Here is a 22155-nt window from a genome sequence, read left to right on the forward strand (position 1 = left end):
GGTTAATTTTCAACTTTCCGTTCTACATTAAATGTCTACATCGTTTAGTATCTCAAAAACAAGGATAAGTTAAACGAATATTGAATCTCATAAGAGCCATGTTTTTACTCAGACGAATAGAAAACTTATAAATCCAGCATAACATCTTTCTACTACATGCGGAAATTTTTTTTAAATATATACTGTATTCTAAGTATTAAGCAGTTTAGTTTCCTTTTCTAGTGGTTTGTCAATACACTGCTTACACTCATTTGGTCGTGTTCGATCTTAAAATCTCAACATTTATGTGAACTTTCTTATTTAAAATCGGTCCAGGATATCCCCTTTTAATTTTTGAATATGTTCACAGGGGTTCACTTGGAAGACCTTTCAGTCAAATAATTTATTAGCTAATATCAAACGGATTCCACAAGACCTCGATTTTCTCAGAATTACTTAACCTGCACTGGTGCTGACAAAAATTCATCATTTGGAAGGTCATGGAAATTTTGGGAATGCTCCATTTTTTCCATTGAACTTTTTATAATTTTTATGGCGACCTTGATAAGATCATTTTCTGAAAAAGCTTGACATTATCTTCTTTGGTACGAATGTTCGAGCTTATCATCGACTGGAGATGCAATCAAGAGTACATCATCTGAGTATCTTAGAGTATTCAGGGAACTACCATTTTACCGTACCGGACGTTAATTTTCCTAATTAAAGGCTTGCTTCTCTTTTGATTGGTTCGTGTTTAGATGGTCATCAAGTTGTATTGTCATCATTTTTGTACTCTATATGACTCTATTCTGCTATCAAACAGAGCTTCTTCGACACTTTACTTTTACTTTTTACACACGTACTTTTACATTGCCTAATGCCTTCTAGTAGATTATTTTCATTTGTTTTTTCTATTAATATTTAAAGTGTGCACAAGCGATCGCAGGTCCCATATCTCTTTCTTAATCCTGCGTATTCCACAGGTGGTTGTGTAATTTTTTATCACCTTTTATTTCTTTCATTTCATTTCTTATAGTTTTATTTAATTGTATTCCTTTAATTTTTTTTAAAGCATTTCGCGGGACTTTGTACTAATTTTAAGCTGTTTTTGCTGTTGATTCATTAATTGATTAATTCATTTAATTGGCGCTCTTCTAAATACAAGTCACTAGCTTGTTTCAGTTAATGTGTACATTGCTCTGTAGTTTTTTCTCTCTTGCTTTAGATCATTGGTTTCTCTGTAAGCCCAATTGATTATTTTCTAATTTTTTTTTCAATATTTATAATCAATAAAAGACCTTTATTATTATTATTATTAATATTGTTTGTCGGTATTTTTACACTTAGTAGTCTACGGACGCTGTCAATCAATCAATATGGTGTTTACTTTATACTGTGACGACTTGGACAATTTTCTTCTTTTTTTTTTCAAATCCCTGATGCCTAACGTGTATGTGCATTTGTTCGTTAATGTTTCAAAAAAATGCCTCTGTCTCTTCATCGTCGTATATTGATGTTGGAGCATAGACCTGTATAATTTAAACTGGAAATCCTTAACGCCATTGCTCAAGTTAATAATTACAACTGCTACTCTTTCTGTGCAAGTGTTATACGTAGCTGAAAAGCTACAAGTAGGTAGGCACATTGTTGGACTGCAATTTTGAATCAAATGAAGTAAATGCTTTATTTGGTGTTCCCCAAGAATCCCACTTGGAGCCGTTACTTTTTAATATTTTCATCAATGATATTGGGAGTTGTTTCGTGAATACTTGCTATCTGAAATTTGCAGATAATCTCATATTTGGATGATTGCCTCAAACTTGATGAACCGCTAATAATATGATCTTATATACCAATAAATGTCATTCCACACGTTTCACTAGTGGTACAGGTCAGCTTAATCATATGTATACTATTAATAGCAATCATCTGGAAGTGTTATCTAGTGTAACACATCTTTATATAACTTTAGACTCCCATTTACATTTCTCTCTTCCGATCAAGGCTATGCAAATGCTGAGTTTTATTAAGAGGTGCCCAGGACATTGCTTCGATATTAACTGGTTCGTCCTCACCTAGAGTAGAGTTCATGTACTTGGTCACTTCATTATAACAATCACATCAAGATGATTGAACGAGGTTAGCAAAAAAAATCTAAGATACTTTGCTTTTAAAATAGTTCCACTGCCACTTCCCATTATCTATCACGAGTTCGAATTTAATATCCATACTCTCCAAATTCGTCGTAAACATCGTTCATTTTCTATGACATCTGGATCGAAATTGGTTCGCCCGTTCCTTACAGACAGACATCCTCATTGTGTGCATGTCTTTTTTTATTAATATTTTTCTTATTGGTTTTTCTTGATTTTTTTTATGTTTTTACATTCCTATTCAAATATCGGTTCTTTTAATTTTGTTTCATAAATATTTAAAATGTATTGCAACTGGAATGTAAATTATATTTACTGATAGTGCACGCAACCGGTTGTTTTAATCGAGAGACACTCCTATTTGTCATAATAAAATAACTGAACACAAAAATGTAACTCGATTGTAAAACTGACAAATAAAATCTTTTTCGATTCTCTGCCCAAGCATTTAGGTTTAATAAGTCTAAATTCAGTTTTTCTTGCACTGTATTTAAATTTTCGCAGCTCACAGGTATGTATATTTGGGAGTCATCAGCATATTGTTGTAATCTCGAGTACTTCATTGTTTCCTGCATATCTGACACATATATTGAAAAAAGCAGGGGTGAGAGTATCGACCCCTGGGGTACTCCTCGATTACAGGGCATAAATGTGGAGACTTTGTTTTCAGAAACCTGATTAACGACCACACAACTCTGTCGATTATGTAGATAATCCTTTAAAAAATTGATACCCTCAAGTGACACACCAAAAAATTGTAATTTTGCTAATAATAATTCGTGATTTATGGTATCGAAGGCTTTACTGAAGTTAGGTAATGCCATACAAGTAAAACGATTTTGTTCCTCGTTAATTCTTATGTCGTTTAATAAGTTTACTAAAGCCGTCGAAGTGCTAAAATTTTCCCTAAATCCAGATTGGCAAACCGGAATTATATTAAAAGATTCGGCAAAACTAAATATCTGATTATAAATATGTTCCTCAATGACCTTAGACATAGCTGGCAGTATACTTATTGGTCTTAAATCTGAAATTTCCTTTGGCTCTACTATCTTAGCTATAGGCTTTATGATTGCCTTTTTCCTTGGACTTATGATTGGATATTTTTGTTGTAAAATGCATTCGTTAATAATATTGACCAATGGATTTAAGCAAAACAACTATACTATCGTAACGCGAAAATATTAATGTTTTTATCTAATATCGTTATGATTTTTATTCAATGTGTAGTGTAGGTTAGGTTTTTCTGCTCTTGTTTCTTGCTTTGTAAATTAAACAACTCGATCCAAAAGCTAGCCATTCTTGCCAAAATATTGTTCTTCCGGCAAGACTTTCCAGGTCTCCCTTACAAGGAACTGTAGAGACCTACAGTTTTAAGCGACCACGAAATAGCATTCAGTAAACCGTAGTGTCTCCAAATAAATTAAGACAATACTTAAAAAAATAATAATTAAAAAAAAAAATAAGGTAAGAAAAGAAAATTCATTCCACACCAATCTTAGGTTAATTCTCACCGGTTGTTGGGTGTCATAGCTCTCCTGACAGAGAGAGGGAAGAGTACGCATTATTTCGGAGGGCGTTAGTACCCGGATCTGTTGATCCGCGGAGGACGGTGAGGAGGACGAGGAGGGCGAACCCTGCTGGACGACAGAGTGGGCGGTACGGGACAGTAGGACCGCGTGGTCGCTAACGCAAGGACCCGGTTGGTAGTTGGGGTTAACGGTCACATTGGGGGCGGGGCCTACGCGATCCCCCGGACCGGCAAAATGGCCGTGCACCGTGAATTGCTGATGGGTGGGCGGCGAGGAGCGGACGGGAGGACGATGGGTGGGCGGCGATGGTGACGAGGAGGTGGACAAGGAGACATTATTATTATTATTATTATTATTATTGGTTGGTACGACAGACACCGAGCAAGAAGTGGAAGCGTGGGTTAGTGGTTGTTGTTGAACAGAAGACGGTCTCTGTGTAGTAGTGCACACCTCGGTAGCTATGGGGTTGTTGTACTGCGTCGAAGAACCCGGTCCGACGCCGGGGGCGGGTAAATTGCTCATCGGAGGGGGCGGTTGTTGCGCCACGGGGGCGGGCAGCTTCGCGCTACTCGGTGCGGCGGTTACGGGGGCGGTAGCGGGTGTTTCTTTGCTGTTCTGTGACTATATTGGAAGGAAGGCGATAGCACATAAATATATACAATGGAGTTAGCATAATATACTTCAAAAATCATTTGTTTTTGGTTGGTGTGCTGCTTAAAAAGAGACTTGATTTACATTCGGCGCATATGCATAAATCGTCGAGTCGCTAGACTGTGTGTGTGCCTAATCTTATTGCGTTATTATAAATTTCGAATAACCTCGAAGCCAAGGAGACTGGATATAAGGAGACTGATCTAGGCGCTTACCAAATGAGGTCACGTGTATGCAAAATTGAACGATAACTGGCCGTTGGTCAGAAGTATAGGTCGCTCTGATTGGTCAATGCACGGTGTTCAAAAAAGAGAGTTTCTTTATTGAATTCTTGATTGAACGTTAAGGTCTAAGTACAACAGGTATTTATTAAATATGCAGTAGATTTTTAGGACTTTTTTAGCGACTTTATATATATTGTTTTATATTTGTATATATTGTATATATATTGTTATGTTTTGTTAAAACTGTTTTATCCTCAGTGTTATCTCTTAAAAGCATTCTATTGGACTTTGTTAATAGTTATACTCTATTTCAGAAGTGTGTAGAGCAATAAAACCTCATTAGGTATGAAAAAGTGGTACCTGGTGATCCACCAATATTTTATGCCACTACCTTAGTTGGGTATTAGTTTCAATGTAAAATTCTTTCTTTTCGTTGATTGCAGGTAGTGCCACCCGGTTTTGGGTCAATTTATGAGTTTTGCCCATTGTTACCCACTGATAAACATTGAAAACGGTTCGCCAAAGGCGTGCAACTGGGACTTGTTTTTTACCTTATAATTAATGTACTTAAATGCTATTTTATTTTAGAAAGTTACTTTTGTTTAAATGGAATAATATATTTTTTTCACAAATTTATTGAACATAATATGTAGAGTAAAACAGTTGAAAATGTCACTTTTGGATCTGGCACTTTTTGAACAGTGTATAACAATTTTAAATTATAATAGATTGTAGTCTTCTTCGTCATCTGACGAACTGTCATCACCTCTTGACATTATAATTAAAGGATCGACTGTCTGATCGATGAGGTTGTCAAGATCCCACATTTTGTCCTCTTGCTTAATTACATGCTGGACTGCTTTTCGCCAATTCTCTGGTGTCGCTTCCGTAATGGCTTGATCAAACAGTAGCTTAACATCTTTCATTTTAAAAGTCGTGTTTTGTCTTGCTACAAATCCTTTTACCTGCGCCCATATCAGTTCTATAGGATTTAGTTCGCAATGATATGGCGGTAAGCGCAGTACAGTTATATTATATTTTTCGGCTATATCTTCCACGGCGTATTTCATGAAACGAGTTTTGTGTAAGTTTGCTATTGCCAGCAGTTCTTTTTTTATCAAATTTGCTTCAAACGCAATACCTTTTGCAGTCAGCCAATCGATAATTTCTTGCTTTCTCCAACTTGAAGTTGGCGTCTTCTCTATTCGCCGTGAATGATAGCTTGCGTTATCCATAACCACCACCGAATTAGCCGGAAGAAATTTTATCATTTCACCAAAATAGTCCTCGAAAACGTCTGAGTTCATGTCTTCATGGTAATCTCCTGTGCGAGTCGACTCAAAGGTTAGCAGACCTTCTTTTAAAAATCCCTCTTCGCTTCCAATATGTGTGATTATAAGTCTTTTTCCTTTTCCCGAAGGTACTTTAATACCCGTAGACAGGCCTTCTATGAAAGCTTGGCGAGCACTGGTTATATTTTTGTCTTGCCACATTTTTTGGACTATATAACCTTCGTTAATCCACGTCTTATCAAGATAAAAAACTTTCTTTTGCTCCCTGCGGTACTGCTTGATACTTCTCAAGTATTGTCGTCTCCAACAAACAATTTCGTCGCTCTCCAGTAAAAGTGCTTTGCGGTTATGCTTTTCCCAGGCAAAATCCATATTTTTTAAAGTTTTCCATAAAAGTTTTCTACTTATCAACGGAATACTGTCATCTCGGCCAAGCTCCATTAAAATTTTGTCTAGGGTGGGTATTTCCTTTTTAAAATAAAAAGAGTGAACTTTTCTTCGAATTATACTTTTAGCATTTTCATCAAGGACTTTTGTAGGTCGTCCTGGCTTTTGCTTGGGAGATTCCACTTGACCTGCTAATTTTCTTTCCCGCAACAATTTGAAAATGGTGGACTTTCCAATTTCACTCATTCGAGAACATTTTTCAACAATTTCTTGCACAGTAAAACTAGGGTAATCGTGTTTTATGCAATCATGTACATTTAAAATAATAACTTTTTCACTCAGCGATAGTGGAGAATTTTTAGTACATCTTTTCGTTGGACTGAATACCTCCATTTTTTAAATATTGGGATAATAATATTGTGATTACACTACAGCGTAGCAGTGACTACTAACGTTTAAAATATGATTTAAAAGTATTTATAGTCTGTATATATTACCTGACCCCATTTTTGCATGTTACAAAGCGTTAAAAGATAGGTACCTATACAAAAGGATTAAAAGTATTTATTTTGTATTTAATCTCTTTCAAAATAAAGGCATTTAATCCGTGAAAATTAAATTCATAAATATTATAAGTACCTGCGCCTATGAACTACCACGAAATGTAGCCAAACAGAACGGAATTCCCCAGTTTATTGCTCTATACACTTCTGAAATAGAGTATAAAGATGACGACCTTAATATCCGGCGAATTGGTTAAGTGTGCTGGCCAGTTTTTGCATTGGACGTACAAAGAAATACTTGAATAAAGTTATTTATTTAAATTTGTCAGTTAAAAATGGACGCACACTAGTCTTGAAATTTAAAAGTCAACTAACTGTTTATTTTCTTAGTCAAAATTACTGCCGCTTACTGTAAGGGGTCTACTATGTTTATTCGGCTTTTGGCTTCATAAGTAACCGATCTCCTAAACATACACTTTAATATTTTTTGGCATGTACTTTATGCCCAAATAAACGTATTATTTCACTTGTTAGGTGAATGCTTTGTAGTACAGGGTTTTGCAGAAAAACAATCAGGGAATTTCTGAACGAGTAATTAAATATTGCAAGTATTATGTGTTTGGGAATGACTGGTGCGTGCTGTATGACTTGTTAATGGCAAAAATTAGAACCGAATACAGTCGGACAACTCGACGCTTTACGAATAAGTGAACCTCCAATAATTCATAGGCATTAAATGATCAATTGTCTTAATTTAAGCAACACTTACAATAAAACCGGCAGGTTTACGACAGGTTACGTGAGACAACCATGCCCGTCACACAAAACGTCAATAAAATCGGGTTGCAAGGATCTTTTGGGTTAGTAACAAGAGTGACGGGGACTATGCATCTCTTTAAGCTCGACAATGCATGCTTTTGTTATTCGCGTTTTAACATATTTTTAATAAACCAATAATGATGAAATTCTGTGAATAAAAAAATTAAATTATTGCATTCTAATTGTCAAAAGACAAGACATTTCGTTTGATTTAAAACTCGTGATTTTATATGCTTGGGCTTTTAGTAAAAAAGCATTAAGTCGATAAGCACATAATATATAGATTTCAAAAAGAAAAAGATAATGACCACGATCATTAATGAAATCGAACTGTAAATACCCAAAGGTTAGTGAAAAAACGGATTACCTGCTGTTGCTTTTTCATACGTAACTGACTTCGATTATCTCGTGCTTGTTGCAGGTACGGAGCCTTTTGTTCTTGACTAAGGGTCCGCCATTTTTTAATTATCTGCTTATACCTGGTAAAAAACAAACTCGGTTTACACGAATCTATTCGAAAATATAACTTTTTATTTCAAATTGCCACTTTACCTATCCGACCAGACGGGAAACTCGGTTTTCCACTCCGGTTGGTTCATATTGGCATAAAGGACCGCTGATATTGTAGCCCCGCTGCCCAGACCCTCGTCCGCCTTCATTTTTTCCGAAGATCGTTGGTTATAGGTGGACGTCACGTTTACGGTAGCGTTGTCCATGTCCAAACCTTCATTTACGTTCACCCACGGGCTGGGAGGTTCGGAGAATGCGGGACTAAACTGAGGACTACTGGAAAACGATAAATTACCAAGTTAGAAATGGGAAATCACATAAGACTTTAAGTATATAATAAATTTCGTATAATTGGAAAAAATACATTCCAATACTTTCCACGTGCCTAGTTAAAATATATTAATGGTGTATTAAAAGCAAATGTAATAGTGATAATTTTGATTAAGTCAATAACTCTTCTCCATCAATTAAATTTACCTTTGACCAAGCAACAAATAACCAACTTCCATTGTTAGATACTCTTAGAATTTAATAATTATAGAAAAGATACAAATACTTTAATGTACATAACTAGAAACTCTAACTATTTTTTTAACATAAAGTGGCTAGCGTGTATTTCTTGTTAAAATTTTTGACGCGTAATAAAATCCAAATTTGTCGTTTCAATGATCTCGCTGGGTCTTTAATCTACACTGCCTGAAATCATAATTGGGTTTAACTTTTACTTAAACTTAGCCACTTGATGTTCTAATAGTCCGTTTTTATTCCATTTTTGACTTTAATTTTTTATTAATTCCACATAGTTAATTTTCTTTTGCCAAATAACAGAATATTGTTTAAATCCTTTTTCAAGGCATTTAAACCAGTTTATAAGTCCATCCGGGCAACTGAAGTATTTTTTAACATCTTCCAGGCTAATTAAAATCATTTTTCTAACCAATTGAAGTCCTTTTAACCTCTTCCAAGAGGTTGACGTATCTATTTAAGACTACTGGAATTTATTCTAACTTCCAGGCAAGCAATTCCGCCTTTTTCGAATCTCTTCAGGCATATAAAGTTATATAATTAACTTCTTCCAGGCAATTGTCCTTTTTTACAAACAGTTCAAGTAATTGTTAACCTATTCTAGGAAGTTGAAGTGCTTTTTCCAGTGCTTTTTCCTTTTTTAACTTTTTTCAGACAATTGACTTCTTTGACGCGTAAATTTGATCAAATAAAACTGAAATATTCTTAAAGGTTGCCCTGTGCTTCAGTTTACTAGCATTTTTTATTATATCAATGCTATAGGTTTCAAATAATTTATTTTTAATGAGATCGGAATTATATTTGGCCACTCTATTAAAGTGAATGTGCGTGGTTTCGACATCGGGACAAATTAAATTAATAATATCAATAATGTTGTTCCTTGTTGATTCTTACCCCTTTCCAAAAGGTTCAAGATTGTTCATTTCCCTTAAAGAGAATAATATTATTTTTGCGTTTCTGGCGTTCATTAAGCCAGGATATTAGTTCTTCAAAAGTAGAAGAAAAGTCCAATGGATTTTCCATGTTATTCATATGTTGCCTCTAGCTTTGAAATATTTATAACTTCACCATCTCTTTAATGGCAAAATGGTGATACAAATGACGATGGGAATATCAACTATTTTGTTAAAAATATTGGATACTAAGTTGTAATTAACCACAACAGTTCTTTGCTTAACACATTCCTAAATAAACAATTAAATAACTTCACTTTAATTATTGTGATGTGGTTTATGGTCCCTGTTTAGCGAGTTCAGAGGGCCTGGTTGAGGTTTGTATCTGGTATAAGAAAATTCGACCTAGTTATTCGCAAATTAAAACCTTCAAATTGGCTTTACATGGAAAACCGTCGTAAACTTCACATAGTGGCTTTGTTTTATGCTTAAATTTTCAACAAAAGCCCTCAATATCTTAACCAAAAAATTAAATTTAGATCCGAAGTTCATACCTTAAAGCAGCCTAAATAAAACCAGCATCATTCAAATACCGTTAAAAATATTGAAATGAAAATATTCTTCTAAACCAAAAATTGTATAAGTATGCAAATTATATCATTAAGGTGCTATAACGTCAGATTATTGCTTTGTATTTTATAGATATACATTATAGCCCTAGGGAGTACATTTATTATCAGTTGAAAACTGCCATACACTCCTTTTTGTGGTAATAACTACACTTACGTATTCCTTTGTAGCTAATTAAAAATAATTTGTGTGTTATCTATTATCCCTGTCAAACAAACCAATTTATTATTATCATTATTATAATTTACCAGTTAGAGATCCAAGAGCACAAGCACATTGCTAATTATCAATATATATTATAGTCAATTGTATAGTTTAATTAATGTTTAAGCTAGGTTCAGTCATGCTTCCCTGTACATTAGTAAGCTTCCCATTAGTTACATATTTAGTAGAAAAAGCTACTTGTGAATAGTTTTAGTTCAGATTTAAATTTCTCCCAAGGATGTTAACAAAATCAACCCTATAATTAAAATTAGCTTATTAAAAAGGTTTTTTTTTGCTTTTATTTTCTAAATTCTGACTAATTATCACAATATACAAAAAAGTAAAGTTTCTAAACTTATAGCCGTATCACCAGGCACATAGCCAAAACTGTATTAAAGATTCGTTAATTTTGGCCATTGCAATAACGGATTTGTGAGCTGGTGCATTGTCTTGATGAAACAACACTTTCTGCTTAACCAAATGCAGCCGTTTTTGCTTGATTGCTTTGCTCAAACGTTGCAATAAGTTCGCATAATACTCGCCGTTGATAGTTATACCTTTTTCAAGATAGTCAATGAAAATTATCCCTCGCGCATCCCAAAAAACCGACGCCATGGCCTTGCCTGCAGATGAAACGGTTTTCGCCTTCTTTGGAGCCGGTTCTCTCTTTTGAGTCCATTGTTTTGATTGTTCCTTTGTCTCAGGTGTGAAGTGATGTGAGGACCCATGTTTCATCCATGGTTATGAAACGACGCAAAAATTCTGCTTTGTTGCTATTAAATTTCGCAAAAACACTCAATTGAAACATCTTCACGACACTGTTTTTGCTCGAGTGTGAGCAAACGCGGCACCCATCTTGCACACGGCTTTCTCGTGTCAAAATTTTCAGTTAATATGCGATGTACCGCACTTTTTGAAATGCGTACTATGCCAGCTAGCTCGCGCACTTTCAGTCGACGATCATCCAGTATCACTCTGTGAATTTTCTTTAAAATTTCTGGAGTCGTCAGCTCATTTGGTCGACCACTGCAATGCTCGTCTTGGCAGCTCGTACAGCCTCGTTTATACTCTGCTACTCAATATTTTACTGTTGTTAACGAAGGAGCAGACTCACCCAAAGTAGAACCGAGTTCAGCTTTTATATTGGTTGGGCTGAGGCCTTTCAAATAAAAGTATTGTATCACATAACGATGACCAATTTTCTCCATTTTCACAAATTCACTGAAAACGTTCACTATTGATGGCTGCCAAACAAATACTAAACAACGTGGCGTCTTCAAACTTGAAACATATGCTTTATAGATTGTACACTTTCTAATACACTGATATTTTTCAAACTACTACCGACATCTCTAGGTCAGGCCGGGTACTTCTGGGACCACCCTCGTAAAAGTTAAAATGCAGACAAAATCTTAACTTCAACTTATTTAACTTTCTTCTTTCAATTCTGGCAATAGATGTAAGATTTTGGCTCCCTTATGTAACTGAACTATTTCTTTTGTCCGGTATGATAATAATCAGAGGCGTAGTAGTAACTTATGATTTATTAGAGGTTTAGGCAAAAATTTAAAAAAATATATATAAAAGTAAACTTACTTGCTGTATTCCGAATGGTACGGGGATGGCGGAAAACTGACGTGTTGCACCCCCGGTAACGCGGTAGGTCTGACGGGTGGAGCGGGGGCGGCGGTGGGCGGCATGTGCATCTGAGGGGCGGCATGTGAGGACTGCATCGGCGGAGGGGCGGCCGCCCCCACGAACATCGAACCTTGCTGCGACGTGGGCAGAATCGGCGGTTGGGTCTGCGTTTGGGCGCTCGAGAACATGCCGGCGTCTTGGGATAGTTGCGACTCTTGAGACTCGTCGGTAAGGACGCCCTGTCCAAAAAATACTGGTTTACTAAAGTACTATGTGATGTGGACACTTTAATACACTGATATGTATGGGTGTTATTTGCATTTTCAAATAGTGTAACCTATAGTGGACACAATAAACTTTTATATGGATAGCAGCCTTGGCCCTGGTACAGAAAATTTACTTTCCTTTCAACCCTTAGACTATACTGAAACAACTTGAAAGAGTGTCTATGTTTTGCCTCTTCCTAAAGGAACAGTTCCCACTGATTTTGAACATTTTCCAAGTATAAATATTTTACCGAAACTGTCAAAAATATTGGAAATAATTCTTGATTCTCAAATGCGGGATTTCTTCGACCTATTTCTGTGAGGATATTTTATTGATTTTCTTGATCACAGTTAAAGGAATCCTAGTTATCAAGGATCACATCTTTTTGAAGCCTTGGAGTTAAGTTATTTATTAATTTACAAAAAGAAAAGTAATTTTGTATAGTCCAGGCTCTACTGTAAGAAAAATCTAAATAGGTTATCTTATTCTGTCAGGATTTGAACTATATAGTCCAGGCTCTACTGTAAGAAAAATCTAAATAAGTTATCTTATTCTGTCAGGATTTTAATGATGTCGTTAATCACAGTGAAAGAAGACTTTAAGAAATCCCAGTTATCAAGAATCATATCATTGAAATGAAATTATACACTAATTTCGAAAAAGAAAAGTGAATGCTGTATAGTCCAGGTTCTCCTGTAAGAAAAATCCAAATAAGTTATCTGATTATGTCAGGATTTGAACTATATAGTCCAGGTTCTCCTGTAAGAAAAATCCAAATAAGTTATCTGATTCTGTCAGGATTTGAACTATATAGTCCAGGCTCTACTGTAAGAAAAATCTAAATAAGTTATCTTCTTCTATCAGGATTTTAATGATTTCCTTAATTACAGTAAAAGAAGACTTTAAGATATCCCAGTTATCAAGAATCATATTATTGAAATGAAATTATACACTAATATCGAAAAAGAAAAGTGAATGCTGTATAGTCCAGGTTCTCCTGTAAGAAAAATCCAAATAAGTTATCTGATTCTGTCAGGATTTGAACTATATAGTCCAGGCTCTCCTGTAAGAAAAATCTAAATAAGTCATCTGATTCTGTCGGGATTTGAACTATATAGTCCAGGCTCTACTGTAAGAAAAATCTGAATAAGTTATCTTTTTGTGTCAGGAGTTTAATGATTTCCTTAATCACAGTAAAAGAAGGCTCTAAGGAATCCCAGTTATCAAGAATCATATCATTGAAATGAAATTATACATTAATTTCGAAAAAGAAAAGTGAATGCTGTATAGTCCAGGTTCTCCTGTAAGAAAAGTTATCTGATTCTGTCAGAATTTGAACGATTTCCTTAATCACAGTTAAAGATGACTTTAAGGAATCCCGGCTATCAAAAATCACATCTTCTCTTAGCTTCGAAATGAAGTTATATCCGAATTTACACAAAGAAAAGTGAATATTTCATAGTCCAGGCTCTCCTGTAAGTAAGAAAAACTTAAATAACATTTTTTTTGTCAGGATTTTAATGATTTACTTGAATATAGCTGCAGAATGCTTTAGGAAATCCCAATTATCAAAAATCACAACCTTCTGAAACTATTTTACAACCAATAGAAAGTGGATTTCAAAAGGGTTATAGCTGGGTCCCTGCTATTTCAGATTTTATTGACGGCATTATTAAAGATCGTGAACTTTAATCAGTCTTACATTATATCGGTTTTTCTCACAATGCTCTTGAACTAATACACCTTTTCTAAACAATCAGTTACAACAAGTGAATATAGAAAATAATATTTCCGAAGCTTTAGAAGTAAAGAAGCATATTGGATCCACTGCTTCTTAACAACTTATCGCTTGTACACAGATGACACCCAGTTATATTTACCTTTTAATCTAAATAATTATTATAAAATAGCTGAAATCTTAATTAACGAGTGACTATATCTGCCTGTGAGTGTCTAGACCTTAATACTTCCAAGTCAACTGTCATGTTTATCGAAAATAGCACTGAAATTTTAACTTTAGAAAATTTGAAATTTGAAATTTTAATCATATTGGGGGTGTAAAGATTGCACTTGTCCAAAATTGTAAACGCTTGGGCCTTATAATAGATATGGAACTTTGTTTTAAATAATACATTGCTTTCATCCTAAAAAAGGCGCATTTAAATTAATGGATTTACACAGCCATTGTCTAAAATTTATAGTCAATAATTTACTAATAAAAAATATAGAAAGAGAAACACTGGTGCTATCGAAGTGTAACTGTATATGCAGTGTAGAGATTTCGGTGAAAAAACTAAACTACAAAAACTTCAAAATGCTTGCATTCGTCTTATTTTTGATATTTGTCGACGAAATCGCGTTTCTTTCAAACTTGAAAAATTGACAAACAGCTTTTTTTCAAACCATTAATAAACCGTAAAATTATATAAAAAAAGTATTTAAAATATTGTCGATTTAGAAAGGAGTTTTGAAGGTATTGCAAGATAAGCATATTTTCTTTATGTTTTTAATTTAATTTAACTTTACTTTAATTACCTTGATAACGGTTGTAGATATAACTACCGAAACGTTCAAATTAGGTATTTTTTTAAAAAGTAGGTCTTCTCGTTGTTTTTATCCTTTTTTAATTTTAATATTCATAGATTTGAGTTCATATTTCTTTTAAGTACGCGAATAAGTCTATTTTCTTATTCTTTTCAATTTTTGAGCGTGTGAGATAGTAATTTCTAAATTAATTTTTGCTATAAGTAACTCATTATGAATTCGTCACAACAATACAGATTTTACCTAGCTTATGTGCAATATAACCACTGCGCCTATCCTTAGTTTGAAGAAAACATTTCCTTGACTTAAGATAACCGCAAAATCAAAACAATAAATTCAAAAAAACCTGAGTGTGTGAGTTCCTGGACAAAATTACTTTTTAAACCAAAAAAAAGAAAAAAACTCAATCAAAAGCTTCCTTTGAAGCAGATGAATTCCTGCATAAAAACTGTTTCATGTTTTAGCGTTAAAACTTCAAAGGCCAAATTAAAATACCTTAAAAATATCTTCAACATCTTTGCTGTTTATATTGGGCATAGATTCTAACGAGAAGTGAGAGCCGAGAATATCGCTGAGCTCGTCCTTGGCATCTTTCGAGTTCTCGGAACTCCCTAGGGTTGGCGGGAGTTCGCCGTCATCGTCTGAAATTGAACCAATTAAAAAAAGAACATTTTAGAACCGTCTTAAGATATTTACCAGCCAAAGCGTCCAACTCCGGATTCTTGCTTAGCTCATCGTCTTCGTTAATAATACTGTTCACCAGTTCGGTGTCCAACAGATCACCAGGTAAAGCTAACACGTCTTTCAAATCTTCGCTGGTATCGTCGTCCTCCTCTTTAATCAAACATATCTTTTCATCTTTGATATTGCTTAGCAAACTTTTGTTTTGGTAAGCTACGGAGTCCTTGTCTTGCTTAGCGGTTTGGACGGCTAAAAGCTCCTCCTAACGATAAAAGTGCAACATGAAGGTTTTAATTAATAAGACAAAAGTTTAAACTGGTTATTTTTTTTAGAAGTGATATATTAAGGATGTGTTTGTTAATTGTTAAAGAAAACTATTTATTTCTAGAAAGATATTGGGTTCATATTTTTTTCTTTTTTAAATATTTCAAATCAAATTTTCTTTATTTGCCCAATATACAGTGAAAGCTCTCCTTGCGGACAGCTCCTATAAGCGGACATCTCTTTTAACCGGACAAAGTTCCTGGAACCGAATTTCAGCATATCATTTTCAATGTTGAATGCATTCCGATAAGTGGACGCTCTTGTAAACGGACGCGGACACTAGATTTTTCTGTATGTGATCAAAAAATCTCCCATAAGCGGACGCGACACTCTAATACCCGGACGATTTTTAGTTCCGCTTATTGCAATGCACATATCTACCTACATAAAATTCGGTAATTCCCCGATTTATATTAGGTGATTCCCCATTTACGCATTTCGTTGGCTAGCCAGTATGTAATCTTGTGGTTTATCTTCAGTTCAGGCAAATTCGTAGTTGATTGAGATATTTTATTATTGTAACTGTAAAATGGCACCAAAAAAAGGATACTCTCGTTAAAGCAAAAGATGGAAGTTGTTAACGTATTAGACAGAGAAAGTGTTTCAGTTCGTTATTTGGCAAAGAGGTTTAATATTGGGAAAACGCAAGCAGCTGAAATTGCCAAAAATAAGGGCCGTTAGTGAAAATGAAAGCTAAAGAAATCGCCATTACTTGGGGCTATAATAATTTCAGTGCGTCCGACGGGTAGCTGCAAAAGTGGCGCAAGAGACATAGTGTGAGTTTCAAATGCATATCTGGAAAAGCTTCTGCAGTAAATCAAGTTGATGTGGCACAATTTTTGGAAAAACTTCCGTCCATGTTGCTGGGCTATAAACCAGAAGACGTGTACAACGCAGATGAAAGTGGTCTTTTTTTTCGCGCATTGCCCGACAAAACTCTGTCCCTTAAAGGAGAAACATGTGTGGGTGGAAAGTTGTCTAAAGATAGACTAACCATTTTATTCTGTACAAATATGGCCGGTGAAAAATGCGATTTGATTGTGATCGGGAAAGCGGCTCGTCCCCGTGCTTTAAAAAACATTGCTATTAAGGATCTACCAGCGACTTGGAAATCCAACAAAAAGACATGGATGACCTAAGAAATCATGTCTGAGTGGTTACTGGAATTCGACCGGAAAATGGGAATCCAAAAAAGGCAAGTTCTTTTATTTTTAGACAATGCATGCTCTCATACTCGTGATCTGAAAATGAAAAATGTGAAAATTATATTTTTACCGCCAAACACAACTTCAGTTTGTCAGCCCATGGATCAAGGCATTATACAGAACTTTTATTATCGGAATTTGATTTTAAAACATATTTTAACAAAAATTGACGATGTCCAAAGCTTATCTGAGCTTACAAATTCTATTAATGTGTTAGAAGCTTTGTATTTTATAAAAACAGCATGGGATAAAGTAAATTCCTCTACAATTAAGAACTGTTTTGGCAAACTTGGATTCAGAAAAAGTGGATGTAGCTCAGAATTTGCTGAGCAAAATTATTGCGATGCTGAAGACGATCTGCCCTTAGCGACACTTGCTCAGTTACTGCGACATGCCAAATATTTAGGAGTAGCAGACCCCCAGAAAGTAGATGATTTCCTGGCCTTAATACCAGACAATAACATAACAACAGAAGAAAATGCCATTGACAACTTTTCGAATTTGGATGTAGAAAGCCCAGGCCAACTTGAATATGGTAGTCCAAACGACTCAGAAGAAGAAATGGAACTGGTGGACTAAGAGGTTCAAAAACTATAAATTCATATGGGGAAGCAACATTTAAAAAATTTAGAAAGTTATTACGAAAATTGTCTCCTTCAGCAAAAGATGGTGAAATTTCGTCAGACAAACATTTTAAACTTTTTTCAAAAAGCTAAAGAATAATGTTTTTTTTTTTTTAATTCTCGTACCATGTATTGAAGCATTTATGTTTTTGTATGCGTATACATACATATAGATATATAGCATAAATACATACTTTAAAAATGTGGCGAGTTTCTGTTTCATTTTCCTCATGATTATATACCCCGTTATTTATACTCTATACTTACATACTCTCTTTTAAACAGACACCTCCCATAAGCGGACAAAAGTTACGGAACCGTGAGTGTCCGCTTATGGGAGCTTTCACTGTATACAAATTATACCCAATCAATTTTACAACTATATAGTATATAACCCGAGGAAAAAAAGGACTACAGCGCGACCATAGTGGCCGATAACACGAAAAACGCAAATCATGTGTATGTAACAGTAAATGTATTCATTTTACAGGTTATCCGATCTTATTTTAGCGGGAAAATCTGTAAACGTATGTGTCGGTTGACCTTTTAATTAGTTTAGAAGCATTGGTAAAATTAGTAATGATGTTAGTTAAGAGTAAAGTTATTAGTAAAGAGGCTATGCAGCGCATTATTGAATAAAACCCTTTAAATTTTCTATACTTATTTTTATTTTAGTAAGCTCTGATTTTGTCAATTTAATTTTGGCCACTTGAAAATTGTTTAGTTTTTTAATAAAATTGGGTATTACGAATAAATAGTTTAAATATAATTAAACATAACAAATAGGCTCCGTTGTTTTTTAATTAGGTACTGTCCCACCTAATTTATCATTTTCTAAACCGTGATATAAACAAATTTGAAAAATAAGTAGTTGTCAATCTACTTTTGGCCACCAGTGTATATATCACAATAATCCTAAAACAATATCTGGTAAATAAAGGAGTATTGGTAGGCAACTAAGTGCCAATTCTTCCCCAATATCCTATTAAACTAGAAAAAAAAATCGAGACAAAATAGAATAACTATTATAAGTAGCACATCCAAATAATACGTATATATAGGTTTAAACCGTTGTTACTTAAAGACAAAAACAAAATAAATGTATATAGCTCGAGAACAAAACAAAACAAAGATAAAAACAGAAATAATTAAAATAGTTTCATTCGCGACCATTTTTCAAAATGAAATAAAATCAAACATATTAAATATAAACAAAAAAAAATAATAATAATAAAAATTGTACTTAATAATGAAGATCATACTCGCTGAGTCTGACTTGAAAACAATATATTCCACATGCTTTTCCTATACAAAGGAAAACGAATAGTCGACAACATTATCCATAGCCACAGCCACATTGTAAGTAAAAGACCTTTTAAATAATTCTTTCCTATGTCTTGGTATAGTTATGGTGTTTCTATGTCGGTCGTTTTAATGTCGATTCGAAATGTTAGTCTATCAAAAAGATACTCTGGAATTTTCTCCTTTAGGATTTTATAGAAGAAGCATTTTTTTTTTTGTAGAATAAACCTGTTCTGCATATTTAGCCACCCAATTTCTGTAAGCTTATGTGAAATCGGGTTTGGACGAGAAATTTTAAAGATTAACCTAAGGAAGCTATTCTGAACCTTTTGTACTCTGTTTCGATCAGCATAATCTAAACATGGGCTAAAGATAGGGAAGGTACTAAGACTCACAAAGCATGATTTTTATTCTTTTACTTATGCATTGTCTTTGTCCATAAATAATTTTTAATGATCCATAGGCTTTCTTTAATAATAATGAAATATGATCTTTGAATATCAGCTTTTTATCTAATAAAATACATAAACTTTTGCAACTTGTCTTATGCCGGGTTTCCACCAAGCGGACAGTACAAAAACAAAACACAGACTCAGTCCGTTTGTGACAGTTCGCCAACTGTTTGCGAACTGTTCTGGAACATTTTTGATGTTTTCAGAACTTTTTAGCCTGCGAATAGAGTTTTTACGAACACAAACAGTGTCCCGGCGAGTGTCGGTAACTTCAAAGGGTCCGCGTGTTCTAGAAATGTTTGTCTGCTTGGTGTAGACGTCTTGAGACAGTTTGTTTTTAATTTCGTTGTTGTGATTGAGTGGTTTAGTCTAATTTTAATGCGTAAAGAGAAAACGTCGCAATGTCTATTGTAAGTATTTTAATTTATTTATATCAAAATATTGACACGTACAAACCGGTATATGCACTTTTAGATACTTCTAAAAAAGTGTGGACAGTGGAGGAAACCGCCAATTTAATTGAGGGCTACAAAAATTTTAGAAGCTTATGGGATGCTAAACACGCAGACTATAAAAACAGAATAAAAAAAAAGATGCCTTGATGGAACTAGGAAAAATGTGTAACGTGTCCACAGCCGAAGTTGAGCGAAAGTTGGCCAACATTAATTCGCAGTATCGTAGAGAGGCGTAATTATAAAAAATATAAAAAGTCTGGAGCGGCTTCTTCTTTTCGTTCTAAATGGTTTGGTTATAATTTGATGGCTTTCCTCCGAGACAAAAATAAACCAAGAACTACAGAAGAAGTTGCTAGAAACCTCAATGTAATGGCAAAACGATCCACTGCTGGGATAGACTCTCTGCAGTTGGTGTTGCTCTTGCTAATGATAGGGCCAATTAAACAAAATAAATTTTCAAAATCTGTGCTTGACATTCTTAAAAAGTTCTTAAAACTTGATCGCAGTTCACCTCCTATATTTATATCACCTTCTCTTAGATCTTGCAATAGTTTAGAAGTCACATTTTCTCCTTTTTGCCTTAAAGATGGTCTAACTCAAAATCGACGTTTATTTTTGTTCTTTTTATTCATAATAAAATATGCAGCTCCTAGCAAAAATAAATCCTCGTCATCTTGTTTTATTGCTGCGCGCCACATTTTCACAAATGCCGTGTCCGGTGTCTCGATAGTTTACATCGAATAAAACTTAAACAGGATATAAACTCAGTTTTTAAGTTTTTCAGTTCGTTGCTGGTGTAAACAGAAAGTCCGTTAGGGACACAACAGTTTTGAAACAATTTCAAAACAAAACTGTTCGAATTTTCTGTTCAAACGAACAGTTCGTGTTTTGTTTTTGTCCTGTCCGCTTGGTGGAAATCCGGCATTAGAAGGAATCGTATTGCCACCAATAGATATACTCCTATGGTTACTATATGGAAGATACTCCTCACCAAAGATCAAAAAAGCTGACTTCATAGGATTAGTTTTTAGAGCATGCTCCTTAGATTTTAAATAAATATTTTGTAAATCTGAATTAAGATTTTTAACTGCATTAGCATACTCAGATTTTTTAAAAGAAATATAGAGCTGCGTATAAGCGATAATCACAAAAATTTAGACAAGAGTAAAAGCTTGCAGTATATAAAAGGGGTCCTAAAATACTACCCCGAGGAACGCCTTGCTCAACCGGAAGTGATAAAGAAAGGCTATTATTAAGTTTGACTTGCTGTGTTCTACCTGAAAGATACGACAAAATTAGATTACATGAATTGTCGGAAAAACCAAAAAAATGAAGAATAGATTGATAAGATCAAATGCCTTCGTATAGTCCAGCAGTACAAAAATGGAAGCTTTGCTTTGATCTAAGGATTTTAGTTTATTAATATAAGAAATTTTGTCTTAAGTTAATAAGACAAAAGTTAAAAGTGGTTAATTTTTTTTACAATTGGTATATTAAGGATGTATTTGTTAATTGTTAGAGAAAATTATTTATTTCTAGAAAGATATGGGGTTCATTACATATACAAATTATACCTAATCAATTTTATAACTATATACTATATACCTCGAGGACAAAAAGGACTAAAGCGCGACCATAGTAGCCGATAACACGAAATACGCAAATCATGTGTATGTAACAGTAAATGTATTCATTTTACAGGTTATCCGATCTTATTTTAGCGGGAAAATCTGTAGACGTACGTGTCGGTTGACCTTTTAATTAGTTTAGAAGCATTGGTAAAATTAGTAATGATGTTGATAATGGAATTTCGTTCTTTGGAATCCCGATATTTTAGACAAAATATATTCTACATCAATAATCAGAGCTAGAAATTTTGGGTTGTAAGCTAAATTAAATTTATAAGCCAGACCTAAGAAAATGTGTACATTATTTGGTATATTTACAATTATTGTCAAATTTACAAACCATTCTTCATGTTTGAAGAGAACCGTTTATTTTTTAGAAACAATATTTTTTCATTTGCTTAATTTATATATTTGTTTGAAAACCAAATGTTGTGTTTCATTAAACTTATCAAAAATGTGAATAATTGGGACATGGTTTTTTATGTTGTCCATTGACTTGTTAAGTATTCCAAGGTGTTTCCGTATTTTCTAATGTGAAAATTCAATGTCAATATTTAGCAGTTTCCTTTGAAAATCACCGAGAGCTCTACGACATACATTTACAAACGGGCTTTCGTTGACAAAAAAATTGCAAGTACATTTTGTGTAGTGAACAATAAGTTTCTGTCTACATTGTAATAGGAACCTTTTCTGATTGAGTTTGCTTTAAATGTAGCTAAAAATCCAGATGTGTC

General features: G+C 34.2%; 1 protein-coding gene across 5 annotated transcripts in view; it reads right to left on the reverse strand.

The window, feature by feature from the left end:
• The window catches only part of LOC126744860 (histone-lysine N-methyltransferase 2C-like), a 141075-nt gene that overhangs the window by 77360 nt on the left and 41560 nt on the right, over positions 1 to 22155 (reverse strand). For 4 of the 5 annotated variants that reach the window (XM_050452426.1, XM_050452427.1, XM_050452425.1 and 1 more), the window contains exons 20-25: positions 15448 to 15694; positions 15247 to 15392; positions 11899 to 12179; positions 8093 to 8326; positions 7908 to 8019; positions 4115 to 4285 (exon numbers count right to left, since the gene is read on the reverse strand). In XM_050452426.1, the coding sequence (XP_050308383.1) occupies positions 4115 to 4285; positions 7908 to 8019; positions 8093 to 8326; positions 11899 to 12179; positions 15247 to 15392; positions 15448 to 15694 (1191 nt within the window). The remainder of the gene's footprint in view (positions 1 to 4114; positions 4286 to 7907; positions 8020 to 8092; positions 8327 to 11898; positions 12180 to 15246; positions 15393 to 15447; positions 15695 to 22155) is intronic. The other variant, XM_050452428.1, reaches the window with a different exon arrangement.

Source organism: Anthonomus grandis, chromosome 15, assembly GCF_022605725.1.
Source record: "Anthonomus grandis grandis chromosome 15, icAntGran1.3, whole genome shotgun sequence".
Classification (NCBI taxonomy): domain Eukaryota; kingdom Metazoa; phylum Arthropoda; class Insecta; order Coleoptera; family Curculionidae; genus Anthonomus; species Anthonomus grandis.